Source organism: Pleurodeles waltl, chromosome 12 (assembly GCF_031143425.1).
Source record: "Pleurodeles waltl isolate 20211129_DDA chromosome 12, aPleWal1.hap1.20221129, whole genome shotgun sequence".
NCBI classification, from domain to species: domain Eukaryota; kingdom Metazoa; phylum Chordata; class Amphibia; order Caudata; family Salamandridae; genus Pleurodeles; species Pleurodeles waltl.
The window spans coordinates 247,819,477-247,845,246 of NC_090451.1; the positions used below are offsets into that span (position 1 = coordinate 247,819,477).

At 43.8% G+C, this 25,770-nt stretch overlaps 1 protein-coding gene across 1 annotated transcript in view; it reads left to right on the plus strand.

Moving 5' to 3' along the window:
* ABCC12 (ATP binding cassette subfamily C member 12) overlaps positions 1-25,770 on the plus strand; it is a 599,698-nt gene that overhangs the window by 98,528 nt on the left and 475,400 nt on the right. Inside the window, exons 5-6 of the mRNA XM_069217731.1 lie at positions 14,500-14,733; positions 17,035-17,208. Coding sequence (XP_069073832.1) covers positions 14,500-14,733; positions 17,035-17,208 — 408 coding nt within the window. The remainder of the gene's footprint in view (positions 1-14,499; positions 14,734-17,034; positions 17,209-25,770) is intronic.

The following is a 25,770-nucleotide window of genomic DNA, read 5'->3' on the forward strand; positions in this document are numbered from 1 at the left end:
GAGGAGTGGATCCAGTATTCGCTCCTCTTCCTGGCCAAATTGAGGGTGATTGCCAATGGCCAAACTATGTTTTTCATGAAACCTGATGAGGCATGGGAATGGCTGGAGTCACGTGGAATGGGAGAAGGGCGCCGAGGAGGCAGCGACCAGGCCGGGTGAACCCCCGTGGGGGACAGAGGAGACAACGGAACAGACGCCACACGCGGGGTGAACCGACCTGGGCTCAGAAGGATCTTGCTAAGAGAGCCGCCTTGGAGGAGGCGGCCTTCATCAATAAGGAAATGTACTCACAGAAGGGAAGTGGAGGCGAATCAGACCAGGCCTCTGTGTCCTCGGTGGGGGGTTTGAGCTGTTTCGCATCTGCTCCGAGGGTGACCCCCCAAACGGCAGACGAACTGGGCTGAGTGACTCCATAAATCGGACCTGAGGTGAGGAGCACAGTACGAACAGCAGGCCCTGATGGGCATGGAGCTACCACTCCCCACAGGTGTCTTGGCCACTCAGCTACGGATGGCAAGACCTATAATTAACTTGTTGACTAAGTCGCACTGTTGCGCTCTTTAATGGGCCACCTACAATTGGAGAGGCGCCCTGGGGTATGGGAGTTACAGTTGTATGTTTTTAATGGTGATGTCGCTGTAAGGGGCTACATATATATAGGTCACACAGGCTGGGGGGCTGGTCTTGGGGCCAAGCGGGGTTGGGGGCGCATACCCTACTACAGACTTGTTATCATGGAGATGGAGAGGGCAGATATTCGCCACCAAATATTCGGCATATGCTGGGGGGCCCTGGTGTGGGTTAGAGCGGGAGTCCCCTTTGAGGCCACCTCGATGGACATTGACCAAGAGGGCAGGTTTGTAACAGTAAGCGGGAAGTTGCATGGAGTCCCGATCGCCTTAACCAGTGTATATGCCCCTAATCAAGACCAGATCCTCTTCATGCAGTGCCTTTCGAGCCATATCACACGCCGCCAAGGGGAGGAGTTAGTGATTGGGGGAGATTTTAATAGTATAATGGACATTGATCTTGACCGGTCCACTCCACCACTTGCGGGAGCTGTAACACATAAAATAGCTAAGAATCTGAGAGAGTGGGTGAGGGCTTGGGAGCTGGTGGATGTATGGCGCAGTCAACACCCTAGGGAAAGGGACTACTCCTACTACTCCTGCCTCCACCGGGTCCACACCAGGATAGATAGGATAGTATGCTCGACTGCAATGGCGCAGGGGGTGACACACTTGGAAAATCTAGGGCGTACCCTCTCTGATCATAGCCCCCTCATGCTTACATGGAAGGCGATCAATGATAGAACCCCCATCCCAATATGGAGATTGTACCCAACAGCGCTGGAAGACCAGGCTTATAGGGAGATGCTCTGCTCTCACATAGCGAACCATATCGCTATTAATAAGGGCTCTGCAGCTGCAAGACATGTGGAATGGGAAGCCCTTAAGGTGGCGTCTAGGGGTTACTGCTTGGGGCAAACAGTCGGAATCAGAAGCACATTGGAGCAGGAACTGAATAAGTTGGAGAGGATTATACATGAGGGTAAAAAAGGGGGAAGCAGAGAGGCGATTGAGCAAGATAGATACAAAGAAGCAAAGAAGAACTATTCACAGGTCGAGGAGCAGCTGAGATGCCATAATACACAGGGACATTGGGCATCGGTGCAGGCGGAGGAGGGCAGATCGGGCAGGATGTTAGCTTGGTTGGTGAGACCAAGAGGAGGGGAGATACCCATTGTCAGGAGTCAGAAACATGAAGGGAGAACGCAGAAGCACGCCGGGAACCATCAATGATGCCTTTAGAGAGTATTACACCTTTCTCCATAGGAGCCCAGAAGCGCACGAGACAGAATCATTGGACACCTACCTGCACTCATTACCTCTGAACAGACTAGAACAGAGAGAGGGGGACGATCTGGGTGGACCAGTGACTCTAGAGGAAGTGCAGGAGGCCATCACACAGTTAGCAACAGGGAAGACTCCGGGTACACAAGGACTCCCGATGGACTTCTATAAGAAGTATTCGGCCCTGCTGACGCCCCAGCTGGTGGAAATGTACACAGAGGCTTTCCAGCATTGCCGCCTGCCGGACTTGATGAGGGAGGCCCTGGTGACCCCTCCCCCCAAGACGAATTCGGGCGACGCGTCTGTGACCGACTTTCGCCCACTATCGATGCTGAATAATGACTTCAAAATTCTCAGCAAGCTTATGGCCAACCGACTGCTCCTACATATATCCAACCTGATCCATGAGGATCAGAACGGGTTTGTACCTGCCCGCAACACCTCACTAAACCTTAGATGCCTTTTTGCCATTTTGCACATGCCACGCGAAGAGAGGCCCCCTACAGTGACGCTCCTAGCCATTGACTTTGAGAAGGCCTTTGTTTTGGTCAGATGGGACTACCTGAGGACTGTCATGTGTCGGATGGGACTGGGGGAGGGATGAGTGAGATGGGTAGACCTACTATATGAAGCCCCACTGGCTAGAGTAAGGACGGGCAGGGTGATGTTGGAAACTTATCCTATATACAGGGCACCAGGCAGGGGTGCCCACTATCCCCATTGTTATTTGCATTGGCGATTGAACCCCTGGCGGCTCGGCTAAGGATGGAGGGCAAGGGAATAGGAATGGAGTGGGGACAGGACGAACACATTATCTCCCTCTATGCTGACGACATCTTGATCTATTTAAGAGATGGTAATTTGGGACTACCGTGGGCACTTGATAACCTGGATTGCTTTGGAAGCTTGTCCGGCCTGCGTCTTAATAGGGGTAAGACCTTCGTATTTCCCTTGGTAGCGGGAAGCCCGCGCCCTCAGTCCTGTCCGGAGGATATGGTATGGGCACCACACACCTTCAAATACTTTGGCATTCAGGTATTTCACGATCTCAGGGAACTACGGGAAGGTAACGTGGGAAGGGCACTCCGATCGCTTTGTGCCTCTGTGGGATTCTGGCAATCTCTTAAATTGCTCATAATGGCCAGAGTATCATTATCCAAGATGATTATGGTTCTGCGCCTCCTTTATTACTTCACCAACCTCACGGTATTACTCCGTCTGTTGTAGTTTAGGGAACTGAACAGTCTCCTCAGGTACCTCATTTGGGACGGCGGTCGCAGACGCACTGCGCTCACGATCATGTGTAGACCGACTAGTGCAGGGGGTTTGGGAGTCCCGGATTTTGAACTTTACTATCTGGCATGCCTGCTACAGTGGATTTCCAGATGGTGTTCTGGGGGGGTCACCTAGACAGGTGCACTCAAAAAGGTGCGACAGATACAGAGTGAATCATAGCACAAATGATAGGCCGACGAGTGGAGACACAGGAAGAAAGCATCATGACGAAGGTAGCCCTGTTGTGCTGGAAGCGATGCTCGAGATGCATGGGGAGTGGGCACCCTTACTCTGTTCCACTGCCTTTATCTGTGATAACACAGGGCACCAAGGAGGGCATCTTACTGGGTTTCAGGCTGGGAGTCTGGGCCAAAGCTGGGGTAGAGAATATAGGAGACCTCTTCAGTGATGGTGTATTGAGATCTTTCACAGAAATGACTGATCAGAAAGGAACACCAACCAGGCAATTTCTACTACATCATCACTAAAGGCACAATGGGACACAGTCAATACGGAACCTACCACACACCGGGTCCTACATCTCCTGCTAACCTCCGGAACCGACCGACACCAGGTATCTGGGTTGTATAAGGCCCAGACTGATGACACACTCGACCCACTGCAGACACTGAGGGAGAGATGGGAAAAGACACTAGGTAGAGATCTGTCAGAGGCAGAGTGGAGGAAGGTACTGGCATACCCGCGGGTGGTCTCACGAAATACTAGACTTCGATACATGCAATACAATTAAACCCACAGAACATACCTCACCCCGCACCGGCTGAACCTAATATACGAGGGTGAACCCAGGGGATGCCCTAGATGCGGAGAAGTAGATGCGGATCTGGACCATATGATGTGGCACTGCCCTGGACTCCTATGGAGCTGGAGGGCAGTTTTGACTGACCTGGAGGGCCTTTTGGGTGCCACTCTGGGACTGACCCCCTCTGTGTGTCTGCTGGGCTTGTACCCGGGACCATCACTTGGGAAGGTAGGCAATCGATTCCTCGACTTGGCCTTAGTGCTGTTCAGGAGACGGGTCACACTGGGGTGGAAGTCACCGAGGCCCCCACTCATGGAGGGCTGGAGATGGGACCTGACAAAATGGACGAAGGCTGAACTGCAGGTGCTGCGAAGTGAAGAGGCTCGGGGGTGCGTATGGCAACTACATGGGAGGAAACCCTGATCAAATGGGAGAGTAGGGAAGGGGAAGTAGGGACATTGACAAGAGGGTCAGGATCCAACACAGAACAAGAAGAGAGGGAGGAACCGGAGCAGGTGGAACACACAGAACCTTAATACTAGAGGGGACATCTTGGATTGTACCAACCCTTCTGGGCAGCACATGACAAGGACAGAAAAGGGGGTGGGCAGACCTGGAGAACACCAGAGGATATGGACAGCTTGAGGGAATATAGGTGGAGGTGTGTTGCCCCATCCCCGCCCGGGGCTACTCCCACAAAGCGGGGAAGCCACGGAAGAGACATCTGGGGGTGGCGGTCTCCCCGGGCGTGGGGCCCTTTGTGCACACCCCCTGCAAATTGGTTGTCAATACCTGCCCCTTCTGCGATACACCACATGTTGACAGTTGTTATAGTTAAGAAGTGTTAGGTTGGTGTGGAAACAAGAGAAGATATTAAAATGCACGACACAGGAATATACATAACTATTGCATACATAGCACACAGAGATAAGACCATACAAAACATAAGTACCATATTTACACAGGAACCCATCAATAATACATTAGAGACTAACACTGGAATGTGCTGCGATTGGTCATAACTGCATGAATTAATACAAGTGTATGTAATAAACAGAACTGATTATGTACACCAAAAATGTTAAAAATACAACAACAAAAATGCAAAACAATAAATAAGTCACCCATAAGCACACCTTGCTGTCTGCAAGGTGAGGTGCATGATAGTTGCGTGGAATGTGTGTGACATTAGAAATAGCATGACAAGGCCCAAAATGAGATTGCCACTGATCAGGCTGTAATGGGCATATAGAAATCATCAAAGTATATATCATGCACTTTGATCTATAACTTTTGATCTGTACCAGCTAGCGACTCCAATCAAAGACTTTTTAATTGTGCTGTTGGATTTGCACTAAATATATGTGAAACACATTTAAAATATTACATTTTCCATGCCTGAAGCTGCTGAATCAGGAGCATTAGCATTGCATTAGCTAATTAGCTAATTAGCATTAGCATTGACAGCATTAGCTGTCCAGCCACTGCCCTGGCTGTATTTAGTCTGATTGAGGTGCAAAAGAGGCAAAAAAGCTGCTCCTATTGGAATTGGAGTAGGGAGTTGTTTTCTTTCTCAGGTAGGGTGACCAGCTAGGGTAGGCCGAGGAATTTAATTTACCTCCAAGGGCATGTCCTGTCACAAGTAAATGTAAGGTAACACCTGTAAAGGCCAAATCTTTGTTCCCATACTGAGACTGACATCAAACCCAGTGGGAGGAAAGCTACCCCCAGTACAAGCTTTGAGTGACACAGAGGAGGGAACTGCTCATTGCCCCAGCTACACTGCTTGGTGGGCACATAGGTTCTGCAAAAGGGAAGACGAGTTTCCCCATCTTGAATTTTGCAAGTGCAGTGCACTGTGAGATTGTTTGTTGTAGGCCAAACAGGAACTTCTGAAAAAGTGGGTACGCTTAGAGAGTGTCTAGGAGTCACACCCCACTCACTAGGTAGTTCAAGGCATAAAGGTGGCACCGCAAGGCACCCTTTTCAGTACACCTTCTGGAGCTACAGAAGAGCAGTAAAGGACTATTCCCAATACCTGTGACCTGGGAGGAGCCCTGAATGACTGGGCCTGCTCCAGCTTGTACCCCGGACAAAGAAGTGGACTCCAATGGTCAGTTGACTGACCTCCTGCATGGCTACAGGGAAACAACAAGCTGCAAGTGGCCTTTTTCATAAAGTGCTCAGCTAACATGTGACTACTAGACCTGGACAAAACTCTGTTGTTGGCCTTTGCTTGACACCCTTAGAGGTCCTGGAAGCCTTTGAAGTGTACCCCGTGGTTGTTTGGACACCACAAGCAAGGTTTGGAAACTTTTTCTTTAGAGCTCCAGTGGGACCTATGGGAAAAAGTATGACTGGCAATTCCATGGCGTCAGATTGAATTTCAACTTCATCCTGCTCAAGGCTCACAGCACCTCTGAAAAAAAAAGACAAAGTCCCATTTTGTGTTGGAACCTAGAACATTTTCAGCAAGTCTCCAAAGCTCCTGAGTCTCATTGGGACCAAACTGGGTCAGGTAACTGGCTTTTGTTTCCATGGCAGTGGCTACAATTTCAGTGGTGGTCAACTTAGGGAGAATTTTTCTTCTCGAAAAGTGACAAAGTCCCTTTCAACAATAGGACTTGAAAGAAATGTCAAATGTTTCGTTAAAAAATGACTAAATCCCTTTCTGTGTTGGGACTTTGAAACTTTTTTAACGTTTTGACTGCTAGACTTTCACCTGGACCAGTGTATCTGACTTGGGCTCCATTGTGGTTGGCCTCAAATTGCACTAGATCCCAGTCTACTGCAACCATTGACTACTACTGTTGCTTTTTACACTTAAATCTTTACAAGATAATATCTCTAGTTACCCCTAATGGATTTTTGTTATTTTTATGTCATCTCACTGATTAGATTTTTGTTAATTTTCTAAAACTGGAATAGGATTTTTATTGTTGTCTCTTTGACCTTTTAATTGTTTTGGTACACACATTTTCTCTAAATTAAACCTATCTGTTCCGCCCCATAGCTACCAGGGATTGAGCTCAAGTCTAAATAACTGAAACATTTGACTGGCCCTAACAGGTCACTGACATTATTACTTTTGATGGACTGTCATCGACCCTAACTAATAATTCACTTTTTACAATCAATATGGGTGTATACCAAACAGAGTAATGTTATTGACTGATGCACTGCAGCATGTGAGCAGGAGCCATGCACTGTTTATGTCCCAAGTAGGATTATTGGCATCAACATACTGGAAGGAAATGTGATCAACTCATAAAATCCCAGCAAAGTTACAGCCACAGAGAAGTATCACTCCAATCCCATATTCATAACATCACAAAACACAGACTGCTCACAGGAACAAAGTGTCATCTAAGCCACCAAATGGACTGAACCCACCATTGCAGAATGTGAAATACATAGTCAAGGTGTATTAAATCCACAGACATGTAAAAGGGAATGGACAATGCACCTGCCCTAAAGGGGGGAAGCCTCTCAAATTCCCTTGTTTTTAGTTTACTCCTAACCTCCTTTTACCACTACCCACCTCTAAACGCTAAAATTGCCCATGTCCTTTACCACTACCCATCCTTAAACCCTAGAAACAACGTTACCTTCCTTTACCACTACCCACCCCTAAACTGTAAAGTTACCCTTACCACTAATCACACCTGAATACGTTTTTTTTTAAATAACACAATACAGGGAGTGCAGAATTATTAGGCAAATGAGTATTTTGACCACATCATCCTCTTTATGCATGTTGTCTTACTCCAAGCTGTATAGGCTCGAAAGCCTACTACCAATTAAGCATATTAGGTGATGTGCATCTCTGTAATGAGAAGGGGTGTGGTCTAATGACATCAACACCCTAAATCAGGTGTGCATAATTATTAGGCAACTTCCTTTCCTTTGGCAAAATGGGTCAAAAGAAGGACTTGACAGGCTCAGAAAAGTCAAACATAGTGAGATATCTTGCAGAGGGATGCAGCACTCTTAAAATTGCAAAGCTTCTGAAGCGTGATCATCGAACAATCAAGCGTTTCATTCAAAATAGTCAACAGGGTCGCAAGAAGCGTGTGGAAAAACCAAGGCGCAAAATAACTGCCCATGAACTGAGAAAAGTCAAGCGTGCAGCTGCCACGATGCCACTTGCCACCAGTTTGGCCATATTTCAGAGCTGCAACATCACTGGAGTGCCCAAAAGCACAAGGTGTGCAATACTCAGAGACATGGCCAAGGTAAGAAAGGCTGAAAGACGACCACCAGTGAACAAGACACACAAGCTGAAACGTCAAGACTGGGCCAAGAAATATCTCAAGACTGATTTTTATAAGGTTTTATGGACTGATGAAATGAGAGTGAGTCTTGATGGGCCAGATGGATGGGCCCATGGCTGGATTGGTAAAGGGCAGAGAGCTCCAGTCCGACTCAGACGCCAGCAAGGTGGAGGTGGAGTACTGGTTTGGGCTGGTATCATCAAAGATGAGCTTGTGGGGCCTTTTCGGGTTGAGGATGGAGTCAAGCTCAACTCCCAGTCCTACTGCCAGTTCCTGGAAGACACCTTCTTCAAGCAGTGGTACAGGAAGAAGTCTGCATCCTTCAAGAAAAACATGATTTTCATGCAGGACAATGCTCCATCACACGCGTCCAAGTACTCCACAGCGTGGCTGGCAAGAAAGGGTATAAAAGAAGGAAATCTAATGACATGGCCTCCTTGTTCACCTGATCTGAACCCCATTGAGAACCTGTGGTCCATCATCAAATGTGAGATTTACAAGGAGGGAAAACAGTACACCTCTCTGAACAGTGTCTGGGAGGCAGTGGTTGCTGCTGCACGCAATGTTGATGGTGAACAGATCAAAACACTGACAGAATCCATGGATGGCAGGCTTTTGAGTGTCCTTGCAAAGAAAGGTGGCTATATTGGTCACTGATTTGTTTTTGTTTTGTTTTTGAATGTCAGAAATGTATATTTGTGAATGTTGAGATGTTATATTGGTTTCACTGGTAATAATAAATAATTGAAATGGGTATATATTTTTTTTTTGTTAAGTTGCCTAATAATTATGCACAGTAATAGTCACCTGCACACACAGATATCCCCCTAACATAGCTAAAACTAAAAACAAACTAAAACTACTTCCACAAATATTCAGCTTTGATATTAATGAGTTTTTTGGGTTCATTGAGTACATGGTTGTTGTTCAATAATAAAATTAATCCTCAAAAATACAACTTGCCTAATAATTCTGCACTCCCTGTAAGTATGTTATTTAGAAAATACTTACCTGCAAAAAAAGTCATAAAGGCATGTATGGTAAAGGCAAACATACTGACATGGGAGGTTCTTGCCTGCGTGGTAAAGTTTGTCTGGTAAAGGCACTACTTGGTAAAGAATTTGTTGAAAAGCTGTTTCTCATGCAGGGCTGTTTGGTCTCTGTTAGAATATACCCATGCTAAAGGATACTTTTATTACACCTGCAAAGAACTGTGCACGGTATGTTTGACACAATCGCTCTACTGTGGTAAGGGCTACCTGCGAATGGCATGGATTTGTATTCTTAGGATTTGAAAGACTTTCTCCTCTTATACATCCTCAAATTCAGAATAAGCTGCTAGATACCTACTGTGGACAACCTAAAAATGTTTTGACAAAGAAGGGTTGGATGGCAACAAAATCTTATTTGAAGTTTTTAGATCAACATGTCTTCTCATTTTATCATCTAGTGTATGAAATTAAATCTGCTTATAAAGCAATTATAATTCACATATTAAATGACTACAGTGATATTCCAAACAACATTATAAAAATTAAGCCCACAGCGAAGCAATCTATGTAATCAACCAACTGTCTCAAATATTTTTTTCATATGCTTGATAATGCTACAAAGCATTTACATGAATTCAAATTGCTATCTACTTACTAAAGGACATGCTATGAATAAGTGAGATGTTCAATCAGTTATGGAGTTTTTCTACAGCGTAAAAATACCTTTGTGAAGAAAATAATTTGGTGGGTGTGCACAGGGATATTTATAAACTGTAGTTTCCACTCTTTGGACTGAACTAGGTGTCAAACCAGTTTTGTCATTGAGTGTCCAAATGTAACCAATGTTTCTTCTGCTAATATTTTGGTGGATTGAATTCCAAGCAAAGCATGCCAATAGGTAGCCAATTGTAGAAGGTGCAACTTTTACATTTCCTAATCCTCTAAGTACTTCCCAAACATTTTAACAGAAAACAGTCAGCAATATGATCTAAGTTGATGCTAGATCAGTTAATGGAGAAGAAGAAAACTTAGGGCTGCATTTTAATTCTAACATGTCTTTTATTTTTTTGAATATAAATGAGACAAAAACCACGGCTGCTTCCATTGCAGAAATACTGTGCACTTGAGAGGGAGAGAGTAGATTGATTTGACTACGATAAGCAATTTGTAGCACGTGGTTAGTCTTGTACAATGGGGACATGTCCGCAGGCACACTTATCAAAACTGGACCAGAATTTAAAAGCACTTGGTTATAAATTCACTTTCTGAATGATTTATAGATTCCATTTGTTGGAAAATGGGTTATTGGTAAGGGCAGGTAGGTACCTACACTTAGCAATAGGCCACTAACCCCCACTTAGGTCCTGTTAGGTCTCAGTAAATTAAACCTAGCTCAACCCTTAGTAGCTTGGCAACGAGCGACAAGGCTTAACGTAGGAGACAGAGTGTAAATCATTCACATATCACAAAACAGTAATTAAATAAAACACATGAAACAGTTTAAAAATCCAAAACCAATTGATAAAAAGAGATTATATTTTTACCTTTAAAATGACACAAAAACTAATAAAATCGGATAAGGGGAACCGGAGATATGAATTTTGAAAGAATTATTGTTTTCTAGCGCCTAGAAACAAAAAGCGCCAATCTGGTCATCTGGTCGCACCTCGACCGGGGCAAAGTCAAAGTTTAAGGCCGACCACGATGGAGCCCGGCTCAGCTACAGCCTGCGGGAGGCCCTGGTCAAAAGTTTACCTTCGGACTTAGTCGTTTTTCGGAAGATTTTCTTCCGCGGGACAAACCTGCCAGTCCAATCCAACCTCCTGGAACTCTTCTCCATATATGCGTTGCGGGAGCCCTCGGTGGAGATTTTTACCTTCGGACTTTTTTTTTCAAGATGAAAATCCTTCGACCGGGGCAAACCTGGATCTTGATCCGACGTCCTTGGAGCCCTCCTCGGATACGCTGGCTGGGAGGTCCCAGTCAACTTCCTACGTTCGGACTTAGTCTCTTTTTTGGAGATTTTCGGGATGAACCTGCAAGACAGGCAGGGTCACAGTTGAGGCATTCTGGCTAGAGTTGCCGCGGCGGGTCGGTCCTTCTATGGAGCTTTCTTTTTCAAAAGTTCTCCAAACTTTTCCAAACTTCTGGATCTTCTTCCAGATGTTCCTTTAAGGTCCTTTTGGGGTCCACAAATCACCCCAAGGTTCCATAAGCTCTGAGATGATCCTTGGGGGGTGGACTACAACTCCCAGAATGCACCTGGTGCAAACTCCTTTTTGGCCACTGGACAGTGGTCAGCTGGTCGGTTTCTTCAGGAGTTGGTCCAGGGGACTCTGGTTAGCAATTTTTCACCTGTAGCAAACAGGGAGTCCCTCCTTGAACCAGTTGAAGTCAGGCAAGGTCCTTCTTGTGGTGAAGCCCTAGTGTGCAGCTGGTGCAGTCCTTCAGAGTGCAGGGTCCAGTTGCAGGCCAGGGGTCCAGCAGGGCAGTCCTTCTTCTTCTGTAGTTCTTCCCGGTAGGGATCTGGTAGGTAACTGAGGTGTGGGTGCAGGTCTGCCAGTTTTATCCTTGCTCCTGGGTGAAAAACCGGGGGGTCCTGGTTCTCCAATCAGGTTCAGGGTCCTTCCCCCTGTGATGACCACTTCCTGGAATGTGTGGCAAAAATCTATCCCAGGAGGCAGCATTCCTCAAAAATCCATCATGGCTGAAAGTGATTTTTGGAGGTTCCATCTGGCTGAGCCCACCAACAGGTGTGGCTAAAAATCCTAAACACCCCGTCTCCTGCCCTCTCCTAATTTACTCAAGGGGGCACCTAACTGTCTGGGTTTGCAGGATGTGGGGGTGTTGCTGGGTTGCTCCAAGTGTCCTTCTCTGCCTTTGAAGACCAGTTTGGCAGCCCTCCCCTTCCTGCCTCACCATCTGCTGAGGAGAGATCTCCTCCCACAGGCACATCTCTATGTGTGAAGCCAGGCCACTTCACTCCTCATCAAGGCAGCCTGGCCAGGCTGCCAGAGGCTGGCCAATCAGAGCACAGCAGCAAAGACACTGCAGGGCTGAAGATGGCAACTTTTCAGGTAAAGTTTAAAACTCTTTACCTGACCAAGTTATATTAAATCCAACAACTGGAAGTTGTAGGATTTATTATAACAATTAATTTGATACCAAACACTTGGTATCTGTTACTTAAGGGGACTTTTAAAATTAAAATAAAGTCTCCCCACTCTAGCCTATGGAGGCCATTCACTACAATGAGGGAAAAACAAATTTGGCTGTTTTACCTCACCAGGGCTTATAAAACTATTTTTATAAGGTTCCTGCTCATAGTTACATGGCACCCAGCCCTAGGGGCACAACTGGAAGTTGTAGGATTTATTATAACAATTAATTTGATACCAAACACTTGGTATCTGTTACTTAAGGGGACTTTTAAAATTAAAATAAAGTCTCCCCATTCTAGCCTATGGAGGCCATTCACTACAATGAGAGAAAAACAAATTTGGCTGTTTTACATCACCAGGGCTTATAAAACTATTTTTATAAGGTCCCTGCTCATAGTTACATGGCACCCAGCCCTAGGGGCACATAGGGCATACCTTAGGGGTGATGTATACTTAAAAATAAGGTCGTTTAAGACTTTTGAACTACTTTTAATTCCAAAGTCGAATTTGCATATAACTTTAATTTAAAAGCAGCCAGCAAGGCAGGCCTGCCTTTAAAATGACACTGGGCACCTCAGCAGGGCACCTATGGGGGCACTACCTATGCTGGGGTCCGTAAACCTCCATGCCCTACCATATACTAGGGACTTATAGGTAGGGTGACTTAGCCAATTATAATTAGCCTAATTTGCATACTGATTTTACACAGAGCACAGGCCCTGGGACTGATTAGCAGTACCCAGGTCACCATCAGAGTCAGGAAAACACCAGCAAAAAGTGGGAAATGGGGGCAAAAAAGTTAGGTGGCCTCTGCAATCAGCCCTGTTCTCTCACACCATTGGTCTAGAGATTAATGACATCCCTACAAATAATCAGCTAATTAGACTAAACACAAGTACACCTTTAAATATATATAATGGTATATGCATGCCACAATTACTGTGTAGAGAAGGAATTGTTTCTGTGCCAGGTTTTCAACGCTTTAGCATGGATCACAGCTGCCTCACCAGACTCACTTCATCCATCCAACCTATGGCAGAGCCTAAGTGCAGTATGATTAGTATCTGGATTTGGAGAGTAATTGAAGCCATTTCACACATGTATGGCCTGTGGCGTAATAATCTAATATTCCATAAGAAGCATAGGAGATGCTATATGAGTATCATCATGTTTTAGCATTAGTGAATCCACCATCTCTTTATAGTGTTAGTGTGCATGTTAAAGCACATCATCATGATATAATTGCTAGCCCCCAAGTCAGATACCTTGATACAGAAGCACAGGCAGACACGTAAAATAAATAGTAATTCTCTCATTGATATTGCCACCTAGAATGTTCATTAATGCTATTAGAGAACACTTGTTTAAAGGTTTAAAGCATACTATGAAGGAAGAAAACATGTGATAACTTACAGAGATAACGTGGTTTTAAGATTATAATAAATCTAACATACACTGTGGGCCTGATTATGAATTCCACGAAAGATTTACACCGTCTACCGAACTTCCGATGGGGAGGTTACCACCATACGGGCTACCTCCCCACCGGGCCCATTAAAAGTTTCCCGCTAGGTCACCGGGCGGACACCTGAGTTTCCACTGGCCTAGCGGGTAATAGCCTGCAGAAATGTATCTAGCTTGTAATCAAGCCAGCAGCAATGTGTAGGCTGCAGGGCACCCCAGACACAGACAGTAAACATTGCAAGGGTGCTGGCCACAGGGGCCTCTCCACTGCCCTTGCCAAGGGCATGGGCAGTGCAGGAGCCCCCCTGGGGCCTCCCGCACCCATTCTCTGCCAGCCTTTTCATGGCGGTGCTACCACCATGAAATGGCTGGCAGAGAATGAGGTCGCAATCCCCAGGGCAGCGCTGCCCTGGCGGATTAGGTCCGCAACCTACCAGCAGACTTTTGGGATCCCTGATCCTGGCTGAGCTGGCGGTCCCCCCACAGCCCAACCTCCAGGATTGAAATATTGTGCTCGGACCCCCCATTGGTGGCACTCTGACCGCCATCTGCGAGTCTGGCGGTCTAGTGACTGACAGACTCGTAATGAGGGCCATTGTGTTTTGCCAAATGTACTTTGTAAGCAGTGTCAGTCACCAAGCTTTAAGGTATAATATTCAGTCATAAAAGTTAAGATATCCTGTGTGATTAATTGATTTTTGTATTTCTTTTTTTTAGGCAGTGATAATTCGTAGTATTCTGCAGTACAATGAAAGTGAATCCAATGATATTGCATATGGCATTGGACTCTGCCTGGCACTCTATTTTACAGAGCTTGGAAAGTCATTATTTTTTAGTTTATCCTGGGCTATCAACTATCGGACAGCTACTAGACTGAAGGTTGCGATCTCTACAGTGGCTTTCGAAAAGCTTATAACATTTAAAACGTTGACACACATCTCAGTTGGTGAGGTAAGCAGTGAACTTCTTCAGTCACTACTGATGAATAAATAGATACCGAGTAATACAAAGTGGGTTTTTTAGCATTCAGTTTGAAAATTGTGATAACGATTGTGTATCACTAAGCTAATATCTCATTGGACTGCTCTGGCATGGGCCTCCTAAGGTTGTATCATTCTAGTTATGAAGGACTTGGAACCTCTGAAGTAAAAGGGGTGAAGAAACACAGCAGAGTTGAACATTAAAGCAGCAGTGTAAAATGTTTGGACTGTGCAGATTCTGGGTGCAAATTCAAGAATAAGGTTGAATCGCGGAGACAGTTCTTTGATTCAAATTGAAGCTTAACCTCAACACTTCAACACTATATCAATGAAGGTGAAACACATTTTGCCCCACAAGGATGACAGAGAGTAATATATTTGCAAACCAAAAGGTTTAATAGCAGAGTAGTAAAGTTACAACTTGAATCAATCAAATTAGTCATAAATCAATAGTCACCTTATAAAAGCATGAATGACATATTCCAAAGCAAGTCAAAATAGCAAATACAAAGAAAAGTTATTTAAAGATTGCCATATGCGAATCCAATACCATTCAGTTCCCTTTAAGGAAAATTCCCAAATGCTAAGCTAAAGATTCAAATGAGGTTGGGTATGTTTCAAGAAGCAGATGTCAACCAGCAAAACACCTGAAAGCAAGCAGGGGGAAAACAAGAAAGGTGTACAGGTTGGAAGCTTGGGTAGAAACTGAACAAGAGTGAGGTGTAACTACTGATGTACAAAGTTGTCAGGCCCAGACACCCAGATGAAGAAGTGCATGCAAATGGCTACCATGTTGGATAGGAAAGATGCCTTGAATATCTATGGGAGATGATGGGTTTAAAGGAATTCAATATGGTCAACTCACACTGAAACAATTTGACACTTACCCTTCTGTACTAAACCCTCTATTTCTCCCTTGCCATCAGAGTCTCCAAACTACAGCATCCCACATAACACATAATGGATAGAAATGGCCCAGAGAGAGCAGTATACTTCATATACCTGTGCCAAACCAATTTTGGGAATTTGCACATGTTTAAAAGTTGACTGAATCAGTCAGTTGCTCTGGAGGTTATGAAGTCCAATTGAAGCAAGTCTCAACCTTCTATCCTTTCAAGGTGTGTGTATTGGGTACCTTAAATTGGATAGCACCAACCTCATTTATTTGCAGAGAGTAGAATTACAGATAGTATATAACTATAAATCAGTTACATCAAATAAAATGTATTATTATGATACCCCATCATGTTTATAGGGTATCCTGGAACCAGTAAGTACGTATCTGAGCAGAATCGTGAATCACAGGTCAACATTGAGAAACATGATGCACTGTAAATGTATATTCTAGCCAGGTGAATAAGTGAAACTAGAATAACATTTTAGGGCCTTATTAGTTTGATAGAGAGGATACTCCATCAAAATATGACAAATATCCAGGCAGGCATATTACAAGTGCCGTAGCTTATATTTTACTTGTAACATGCTGACTGGACATAGACAGAGGACATTTGTGATAGTGTCTCCTGTCCGCTAACTATAAATAAGGCTTGAGATATTGTAAAGACGAACAATTATGATCCATGTACTCCCTTCTCCAACAGTACATGTGCATTTGATAAAAAACACCTGCATATTTTTACACCGGTTTCCTTTAATTTCATTCAGGGCATTGATTCCTATCTCGCTGTCATAGAACTTCACTGGGTTCAATCTTCTAAGGGATCAATCCCATTCCGGGATGATCATAGGTGTTATTAGTGTTTCTAGTAACTATATCCAGGAGCTGGATAATTACCAAACCATTCTTAATTTTGGACCTTGGAATTGGAGATGATGAGTTACCTGCAGATGGTTTTCCCCTTTCCAACAGGCATAAACTCAGAATCTGCTTCAGTTAGCAGCCAGCACAGTTCTACCTGGTTAAGATCATGGGTGCAAACACAAGTAAGGTGAGCTATTCGCTTTCCAATTATGATCCCCATTAGGGCACTAAAATGGCTACTGTTTAGTTTGAACTATCTCCTTAGAGTTGTTGGGATTCTCTCCCTAATAGACACACTTCCATTCCACTTATATGTGTAATTCACCTGAGCCCAAGGGACAGTGCTGTAATGGAGCTTTATATTAATCCATAATATCATAATTTTTTAAAGGCTCCTCACTTGACCTTAGCCTATACAATCTGCAAAGGCAAAGTACAAAATTGCCTACTCCACTTTTATGAAGTCTGTCTTGTCACTATTTGTTCAACATTCTTCTCAATTTCTTTCAGGTTATCAACTTACTCTCCAATGATGGTCATCGCTTGTTTGAAGCTGCCTTGTTCTGCCCGCTGGCCTTTGGCACTCCTGTTTTGCTCCTTATTTGCACAACATTTTCCTGTATAATTCTTGGCCCCACAGCCCTTATTGGAGTTGCTGCTTACTTTATATTCTTGCCTGTGCAGGTAAGTCCTTGTTTTTCAAAACATTTAATTGGTATTTACACTCATAATCCACAAGGGCTACACACTAAGGTAATGTTGGAAAAAGTACATCAAATGATCTCACCCAGTGAAAAAAAGACCAAGGGTACAAGGGTAAATGTGTTCACAAACATATGTTTATGAGCGAATGTACCTTTTTCAGGCTCGTCAGAAAATTCACAAAAGGGTTCCTGCCTGGTGTAGGCCTACTTATGTGTGTGGAGATTTACAGACCTTGGGGGCATTCCAAGGAATGGTTTGCTCTGAAAGTTTGTGGTTGGCCACAAACAAGGACATTTGTCAGAATTCACAAACTCCTTTCGTTACCTTTCCCACTGTGGGAAGGGTTAGATTTGAGTCCCGGCAAGGCCTGCAATAAACTCCTTTCATGGATGGGAAGGAAAATGGATCAACTCTACTTTTGGTGGGAGTGTGAAGAAGGGAATTCTCTACTAGGAAAAATATTGGTGAATAAAACATAAATGTGTATATGCACAGGCAATCCTAGTCCATCTGCATGGAGTGCTCTGCTTTAGTTCTGCACAGCTGGAATAAGATCTTGCAGGTAATGTCACAGGTCCTTCCCAGGAATGCTCATGAAAACCTGATAAAATATCTTTCCATGCAGATTACTGAGAATATTTGTGAATCACAGAAAGCTGTAAAATTAAACTCACACATAGGTGTAAACCTGCAAGTATAGATTTACTGTTTTCTTTGTGACTAAGCTTAGGGTGATAAAAAGAGTAAAGCAGACCACCTGGAAGTCTGCCCAGGCAGCAGAACAGCAGAAGCCCTCACCTCCACATGCCCTATGTAGAAAGGTTGCTAAAAGTACTTCCATTGGTGCAGTTGAAACTTCCTTTGAAACAGAAAAGCTGTCCAAAAATCATGTCATGGTGGCTGATCTGCATTTTCTTTTAGCAGAAAGACATTTCCAAAGCAAGAAGTTGTTTCTGCAATACAAAACATCTGTGATCTTGACATTCAGAGATTTGTACTGACTTTTGGGGTCCATAGTTTTATTTCTCTTCGCAAGACCACCTTGCCTGTCATAGTGATCACAGATTGGAAAAAAAGGGTGTCCGACCTCAATATGGTGGTCATTCCAACAGTGTGAGGTTAGTGGATCAGATGCCAACAAAGGCTATTCGATGGCAAACTTTGCTGAGCCTCTAATTTACCGTAGTTCTATGAGCCTGTAACCTCTAGATGAACCCATTAGTAACTGCTCAGATATCAAAACAGTCATAGATGGAAACAAAAGCTCTGATTTAGATTTCGACAGATGGGTTACACCATCACAACTGTGATGGATATTCTATCCGCCGAAATATAAATCCCATAGGAAATAATAATAATAATAACCTATCCGCCAAAATCTAAATCAGGCCCAAAGTGTTATTTGAAGGAGTAGGACCCTGCTTGATTTTTATTGCATCTGTACTTAGTAAGCATGCATTACACTGATGCTTGAAAGTAATAATTAATGCTGCTATACATTATGTTTGGCACAGGTGTCATAATTTAGGAGCAAAGCAATAGTTATATTTTATTGATGGATTGTTTGTGGGTTTCATCTTAATCTGCCATGGGATTCTCTCTGATTTCCATAAAGAATCACAGAACTGCGGGTTCCCTAGAACACTATTTTTCAGAAACATTTTACAATGAAAAAAACACTGTTGGAGGCAATATATTTTTATTATATTTCTTATTACCTGCCTTTAAAAAGAAAATCTGATTAGTGAGGTTTACATACAGTTTGCTGGAAACACTACTGAACTATCCTCTTTTTACAGTCCCTTAATGAAGATGAAATGTATCCTGTAACAGGCTGTGCACACACTGTCCAGTTAGACACTGCACCTTTGAGAAACTGGAGTCAGAAAGACTTCCCATCTTGCAGTGCAGGGTCGATGAGGCAGTTAACTTGTAGAAAAACCCTCAAACACTGCTGCCTTGCCAAGGCTTTCTTTGGCTTCTTTTTGGTGTATTCTCTACATTCAAACATTTATTTGCAGTAATTACCTTTTATTCTCCTGATTGTTCCTCTAAGGTATTTCTTTTCTCCATTCACCTTTGGCACCTTGCCGGCTATTATTGAAAGGTGCCTTTGTATTGATTCAATAAATCCTGGAAGGGTAAATTTGATGCTTGTGTCTTCTGTCTACCAGATTCTCACTCCATCATGAGATGTCCAATCTGTGTGGAGATGCCCTACAAGTGCCTCAGGGATTGGAATGGAGTTTACTTCAGGGCAAAATCAGAGAAACTTGGCTGTTCTGCCTCACGGTCCACCATATTTAGAGGTGCAAGAGAGTCTTGTAGCTCCTTTTCAACTATTAGTGTGACCTTCAGAACGTTTAAGTCACAGGTTGAAGTCGAGATGTACAACTTCAAGACATACAAGATAAAAAGGGTTCCTCTTCAAGACAGTTGAAATTGAGATATTCAATGTCAAAACTGTCAGTGTTGAGGTAGTCAAGGATTTTAGGAGTTTCCCCATCAGCGTCTGGTAGTTTAACTTCAGTCAGAACTGTTTCCATTTTGGGCCACAAAAGCTATGAGACATTATGCCATCACTCCTAAGGTGCAGAGAGTCCAAACATGGATGTCCAGAGAGAATATGAGATCCTAGATAACCATCTCGAATGCCCCATCATCTCCAGAGCCACAACCTTCCATAGAAGAACTTATCCTAGTTCTATCAGTGGAGGATGATCTTCAGCCACTTCATTGCCTAGTTGGTCCCCCTGCATCTTCACCACCACCTCATGTAGGTGACGATCTGCTGACACAATCTCCTTCAGCGCCACAAAGCAAATGTAGAAGGCACATGGCCATTGAAATGTATCACACTATGATTTAGCACAGAAAAATAACAAAGTTTGCCATGCTGGATGTTATAGAGAGAGAAGCTCAGATTGGTCTTGCAGATACAGATCACACACCCCTCAGAGATGATGTGATCTTGTTTTAAGAGGTTTTTCACAGAGGCCAGCTCAGAAACTGGATATTGAAGCATCTGCTCCTGAAACGTTGATTATTTTCAAGATTCTGTTCCTAAACCCTCAAGTAAGTCCTGTGGTTGTTCTTGGTCCAGGTCTGCTAGAATCCATTATACTTATCTTTTTGACACCTATATCTATAAAGCCTATTGTCCGCCACAAGGACAAAGTACAGCTCTTAAAAGAAACACCAACTTTTAATGAATTTTTATTATTTGTAACTTACACTATCACTTATACTCAGAGTCTCTTGGTGCAGACCTTACATAGTCTAAGACAAAATTGCTGGATCAGTGCATATTTTATAAAGTAAAAAGCCAGACTTTAAGGAGTTTGCAGAATTTAAAGAGTTTGAACTATAGGCAAATGTGTAAAAGAAATGAATTGAGAGACGGACCAAGGACTTGGCAGGCTCTTCCTCCCCAGAGACAAAGACTGAATTTTAGAATTGTAAAAGTGGGTTTGGAAGATGATCTCCAATGCTGAGGGGGGGAGGATTTCCTGAATTCATTGGCTAGAAAAGGAAAAGGAATGCATTAGTAAAATGTTTAGTGCAGTGGTTCCCAACCTTTTGACTTCTGTGGACCCCCACTTTATCATTAATGAAACCCAGGGACCCCCACTGAATCATCATTGGAATCCGGGGACCCCCACTGAGTCATTACTGTATTATTGGGACCTAATTTGTCAATATTTGTAAATATGTTTTAATTTTTTAAGCAGTTGCGGACCCCCAGGGGTCCCAGGACCACAGGTTGGGAACCACTGGTTTAGTGCATTCTTTGACCTGGCCCTTTCTGCTGGGTCATCCCAAACCATTTATCTACCCCCTCTTACTTTTTGCTAAGTTAGTTTTTGTTGACTTTAGTACTCTGTGCATTTTACCATTGCTAACCAGTGCTAAATTGCTTGTGCTCTCGACTCAAGACATGGTAACATTGGCTTGTACCCAATTGGCATATTTAATATACTTATTTTTTCCTAGTAACGAGGCACTACATGTACTCGGTACCTCTAAATTAAATGCTACTAATGGGCCTGCAGCACTGACTGTGCCAGCCCCGTTAATAGCCCTTTAAACATGCCTCAGGCCTGCCAGTGTGGAGCCTGTGTGTGCAGTTTTAAACTGCAATTTGGACCTGGCAAAATAAACCTTTTAAAAAACAACTGGTGCTTCGTCACATACCCACTCAAGCCGTACACCCTTGCAGGCACAAGTCAACCAGCAGAAACTTTTTGACAGGGCTAAACCTTTCTTTTTAATACATATCAGGCATCCTTAAGGTAGGCTCTGAACAGTCCCAATGGTAGAGTGCAGTGTATTTGAAAAGTTAAACATGCACCTTTAAGTGTTACATCTCCCGGTAGTGAAAAACGTTTAAATTTGTTTTTCCTTACTGCAAGGCCTATCTCTCCCATTGAATAACATTGGAGTTGCCTTATTACATTTTATAAGTGTAATTTCCAAATAGGAAGAGATAACTAGTTCATGTTTCCTGTCTCTGGAATTACAACTTAAAATCCTAACGTGTTGAAATCGGATTTTAAACTGCAATTCTGAAAATGCCACTTTTAGAAAGTTGGCATTCTCTTGTCTTAGCAATTTGGTGTCTGCAGCCTGTCTCTGGTCACATGACTGTATGCAGCTGACAGTTGGGCTTTGTACATTTCTCCTAGACAGCCACACACAATGGAAGCTTGGGTGTGATAGATGGGCAGTCACTAGCAGGGTAACAGGAAGGAGCTGGGCACAGCCCTACTTACACTTAAATAGGCTGTGTCCTACCTCGACACAAAAGGATGCATATACCCCCTGTAGTTAGTCTGGAGCCAGGGCAGGGAAGGCAGGGCATCTGTGCACTTCAAAGGCATACCTCTAGGAACTTCTCCCCACTTCATAAGCACAACTGTTCATAAAAGAAGGACCTCAGCCACCAACTCTTCAGTACACTTCTGGACATGTGGGTACTCTGCCAGGAAGAATGGCTGTTGTGCTGCTACAAGAACTGCCATTCTGCTGGACTGCTTCTCCAAATGAACTGCTACCCTTTTGCCTGGGGAAGAAGAACTGGACCTGCAGGTTCACCTTGAACTCAGGACCCCAGAGTTACTCAAAGGCTAGTCGCTGGTGTCCTAATTTCAGCGTTAGGGACATAAAAGACTCCCAGTGGATCCAACAAGGCCTGACCCCAGAGTGGTGCCTCTAAGGTCTTGGACCCTTGGTGTGGCTCACACGCTCTTCAGAAAAATCTTTTGGCTATTCCCGACTGTGAATGGCCCCACTTGCACCAGAACCGTGCCACTTCCACCGAATTCCAGCATAAGCCACCCCCAGCCTGTCTCTTTGCACAGCAACATTGGCAGCCAAAAGAGTTTGTTACAGTAAGATAATATATGATGACACTTTTTCAAATGAAAAACAAGTCTAACTGTAGTAACCTTTTGGAGTTTCTGCAGTCAGTCTGAGCTGTGTTTTGTGCAGAGCAGAGTAGGCTATGTTTTCCTAGTCCAATCTTTCCTGGCAAAGGCATTTTCTGCTATCACTTTCTGAGAGAATATTGTGAATAAGAAGATTATTTGTAATTGCTTGAGGTGAAACGGTGAAAAAACAGAATTTTCAGGACTGCTCCTATCTGGAATTCCTAAGAAAAGTTAGTATCAAGTATGGTGCCAAGACTGCAGACTGATGTTACAGGTGTAGGGCCATTGCAAAGAGCAACAAGGAAGGGTCCCCTTTATTTAGCTTTTTGAAGACTAGATGCATCTCTCTCTTCCTGGGGTAGAATTTCATCCAACCGTAGGTGGTGTCTAGTGTAGATGAGATAAACTAAAGTGTTTTTGGAATGGATGGTTCAGTGACAACGGATATGCTGTGAACCATAAGTATAAAAATATGATTTCACTTGATGCGGCTGTAGCAAGAATGCGAAATGTTTCAGGTAATAATTAAACAACAAAGGAGAAATGTTGCTTTTGTACAATTCCCCTTGGAAGTATTTTTTCTAGATAATCTTGAGTTGGATGGATTGAGACCTGTTTGATAGAAACCATGTGGTCCATTCTAAAACACCATTTTACCAATTCCAATGAAGCTGAGTCTTTGTAGTTGGATCAAGAGGTCAATGATGTCAAAGTCAGAAGAGAGGTCCAATAAAATTAATGGGAGGGGACTGATGCCACCATCCACCTTTATTCAGCAGTGATCATTTGCTGAAGTTAACACCAATTCAGTAATACAATCAGGTTAGAATCCTGCTTGACAGTCCTTCAGGAAGTGCAATTCTTCAACAAGTCTTAAATCTTTTGGTTAACTGTCTTCTTAATAAGCTTGACAATATAGTGGTAAAAGAAAAAAAGCCATAAAATACTAAGGGACAGTAGATTCCAAAGTAGTTTTTTTCAGAGGAGGATGAACAAGGCCATGTTGAATCAGTTACACAATACATCAGATGAAAATTAAAAATGTATAGTATTCGTTACATAGGGGGCAACGTTCTCTTTTATACGTTTCTAGAGCATGCCTGGAGTTGGGTCACCTGGGGAGCCAGAATGTCTACTTCTAATAAATAGTTTAGCACAATCTTCTGTCATGATGGGTAAAAGTGACAAAAGATTGATACTTTTGGATACTTTCTGTTGCCTCAGGGGTTAATAAGTCTATTCTTATTTCTAGTTTTGGTGACGCAGCTAAAGGTTAAGAATGCAGGCCGGTAATAGTTAAAGATTCAGCTGTGAGACTATCCTAGTCCACAAATTAATTTGTGATTATCCTGATTTTTTCAGACAAAAATTTTAAGAGACCATTCACTAATGCTTGAGAGGCAGGGACAGAGTTACTGGAAGCTATTGGGTGGATTAAGTGATTAATAGTTCGGTATAAATCCTTAGTTCATTTTTTGCATTCGTACCTTGTTTGAATAACAACAGCTTTTCCGTCCTCTTATTAGAAAGCAGTATTTCTGCAGCAGATGGTAATGCGTAATACTAATGGCAGGATCATAGCCTCTTTGCCATTATTTCTCATGCCTAGTTGAGTATCATTTGCTTGGCTCTGGTTAATTCTGTAGACTAAGGCGGTCATTCACGTGGCCGTGTGGCCCACCATGCCGGTGATGGTGGGTAAAACTGCCAGACGGCATGGCGGGCCACACCGCCACATAAAGAACCCCATGTGCGCTGCCATCAGCAGCCCTCACTCACCGCCAGGCTGCCTCCGTCAGCCAGCCTGTCAGCAGTAGGAAACATTATCTGACAGGGCAGCGGTGCTGCCCCTCGGATAATGTTTTGTCAGCCACCAACCTTTCCCTGGCGGGTTTCCCTGCCAGGGAAAGGCTGGCGGAAGGGCTGCACCGTGGCACCCCTGAGGGCCCCTGCACTGCCCATGCCCTTGCAGCTGCCTCCGCCACACAGAGGCATTGGCGGCGCCTCCATGTGGAGCCGCCGTCAATGTCCTGGCCAGGCCTTCCTGTGGGCCGGCGGGCGGAAACAATGTTTCTGCCCGCCGACCCACAGGAATGTTCTTTATGCGGCAGGCGGGGATCCGAGGACGCTGGCGGTCAGTGTTTTGACCTCCAGCATGAACACGGTGGTTTTTACTGCTGTGTTCATAATGAGGGCCTAAGTCTGCGAGGTTTCTATCCAGAATGGGTGTGCTATAGTTGTATAAGTCTCAACCGTAGTAGAGCATTTTGGTTTTCCCACTGAAGGTAGAGTTTAATGTATGAATTGTCAGTAAGGTTGCTAAGTTGGCTATATTGTTGGCATTTCGTAGGATCGTTGGTAGTGCCTGCTACCAGGAAATAGTTCAATGCCTCAACATCCTCAGCTGCACCCAAAAAAGGAAGTAAAAATTGACTCAGCCTTGAGCGTTGGAGGTTCTACTGCATTTCTGAGCTATTATAACAGAGAGTTATGGAACTCTATGGTACATTTTTTCACTGTGTACCTGAGAAGGATCAAGAGGATTTCAAACATATCGTTTGAGAGGATATGATCACATCGGGCCAGACCACCAGAATAGCCAATGATTCCGCTGATTTGGCATTATGTGAAATTTTTCATGGCTTCTCTTTGAGATGCTTCTCCTCACTGAGATTCATGTCTTTGACTCCTTGTGGGGAACAAGTATTCATGGACATGCTTTTTTCTGGAACTACTCTTTTTGGTTCTCATGTCCAGAACATAATTAGAAAATGTGAGAAACTGGATTATTGGTTGAAGTCGATGTTAGTCTTCTTCAAGTGATAATGGCGCTAATCCTTACAAGTCCAGTTAGTTCTGAATAAATGAAACCTGAACTCGGACCTTTTTAGCAGAGCAGATAGCATAATCTTAGGAGAAATGTGTAAAGCGTTTATCAGCACCAAAATAGTTAAAAAGTAGAAAGCAGAACACAATAAAAATTCCATTCCAATTTATAAAGATGGAGCACATTTTAATGAGCAAATAGTTACCAAAATGTAAAATATCGGATGTAGGGAACAGGAGATTTGATTTGTCAAAGTTTAAGGTGTTTCCAATGCCGAAAAATGGA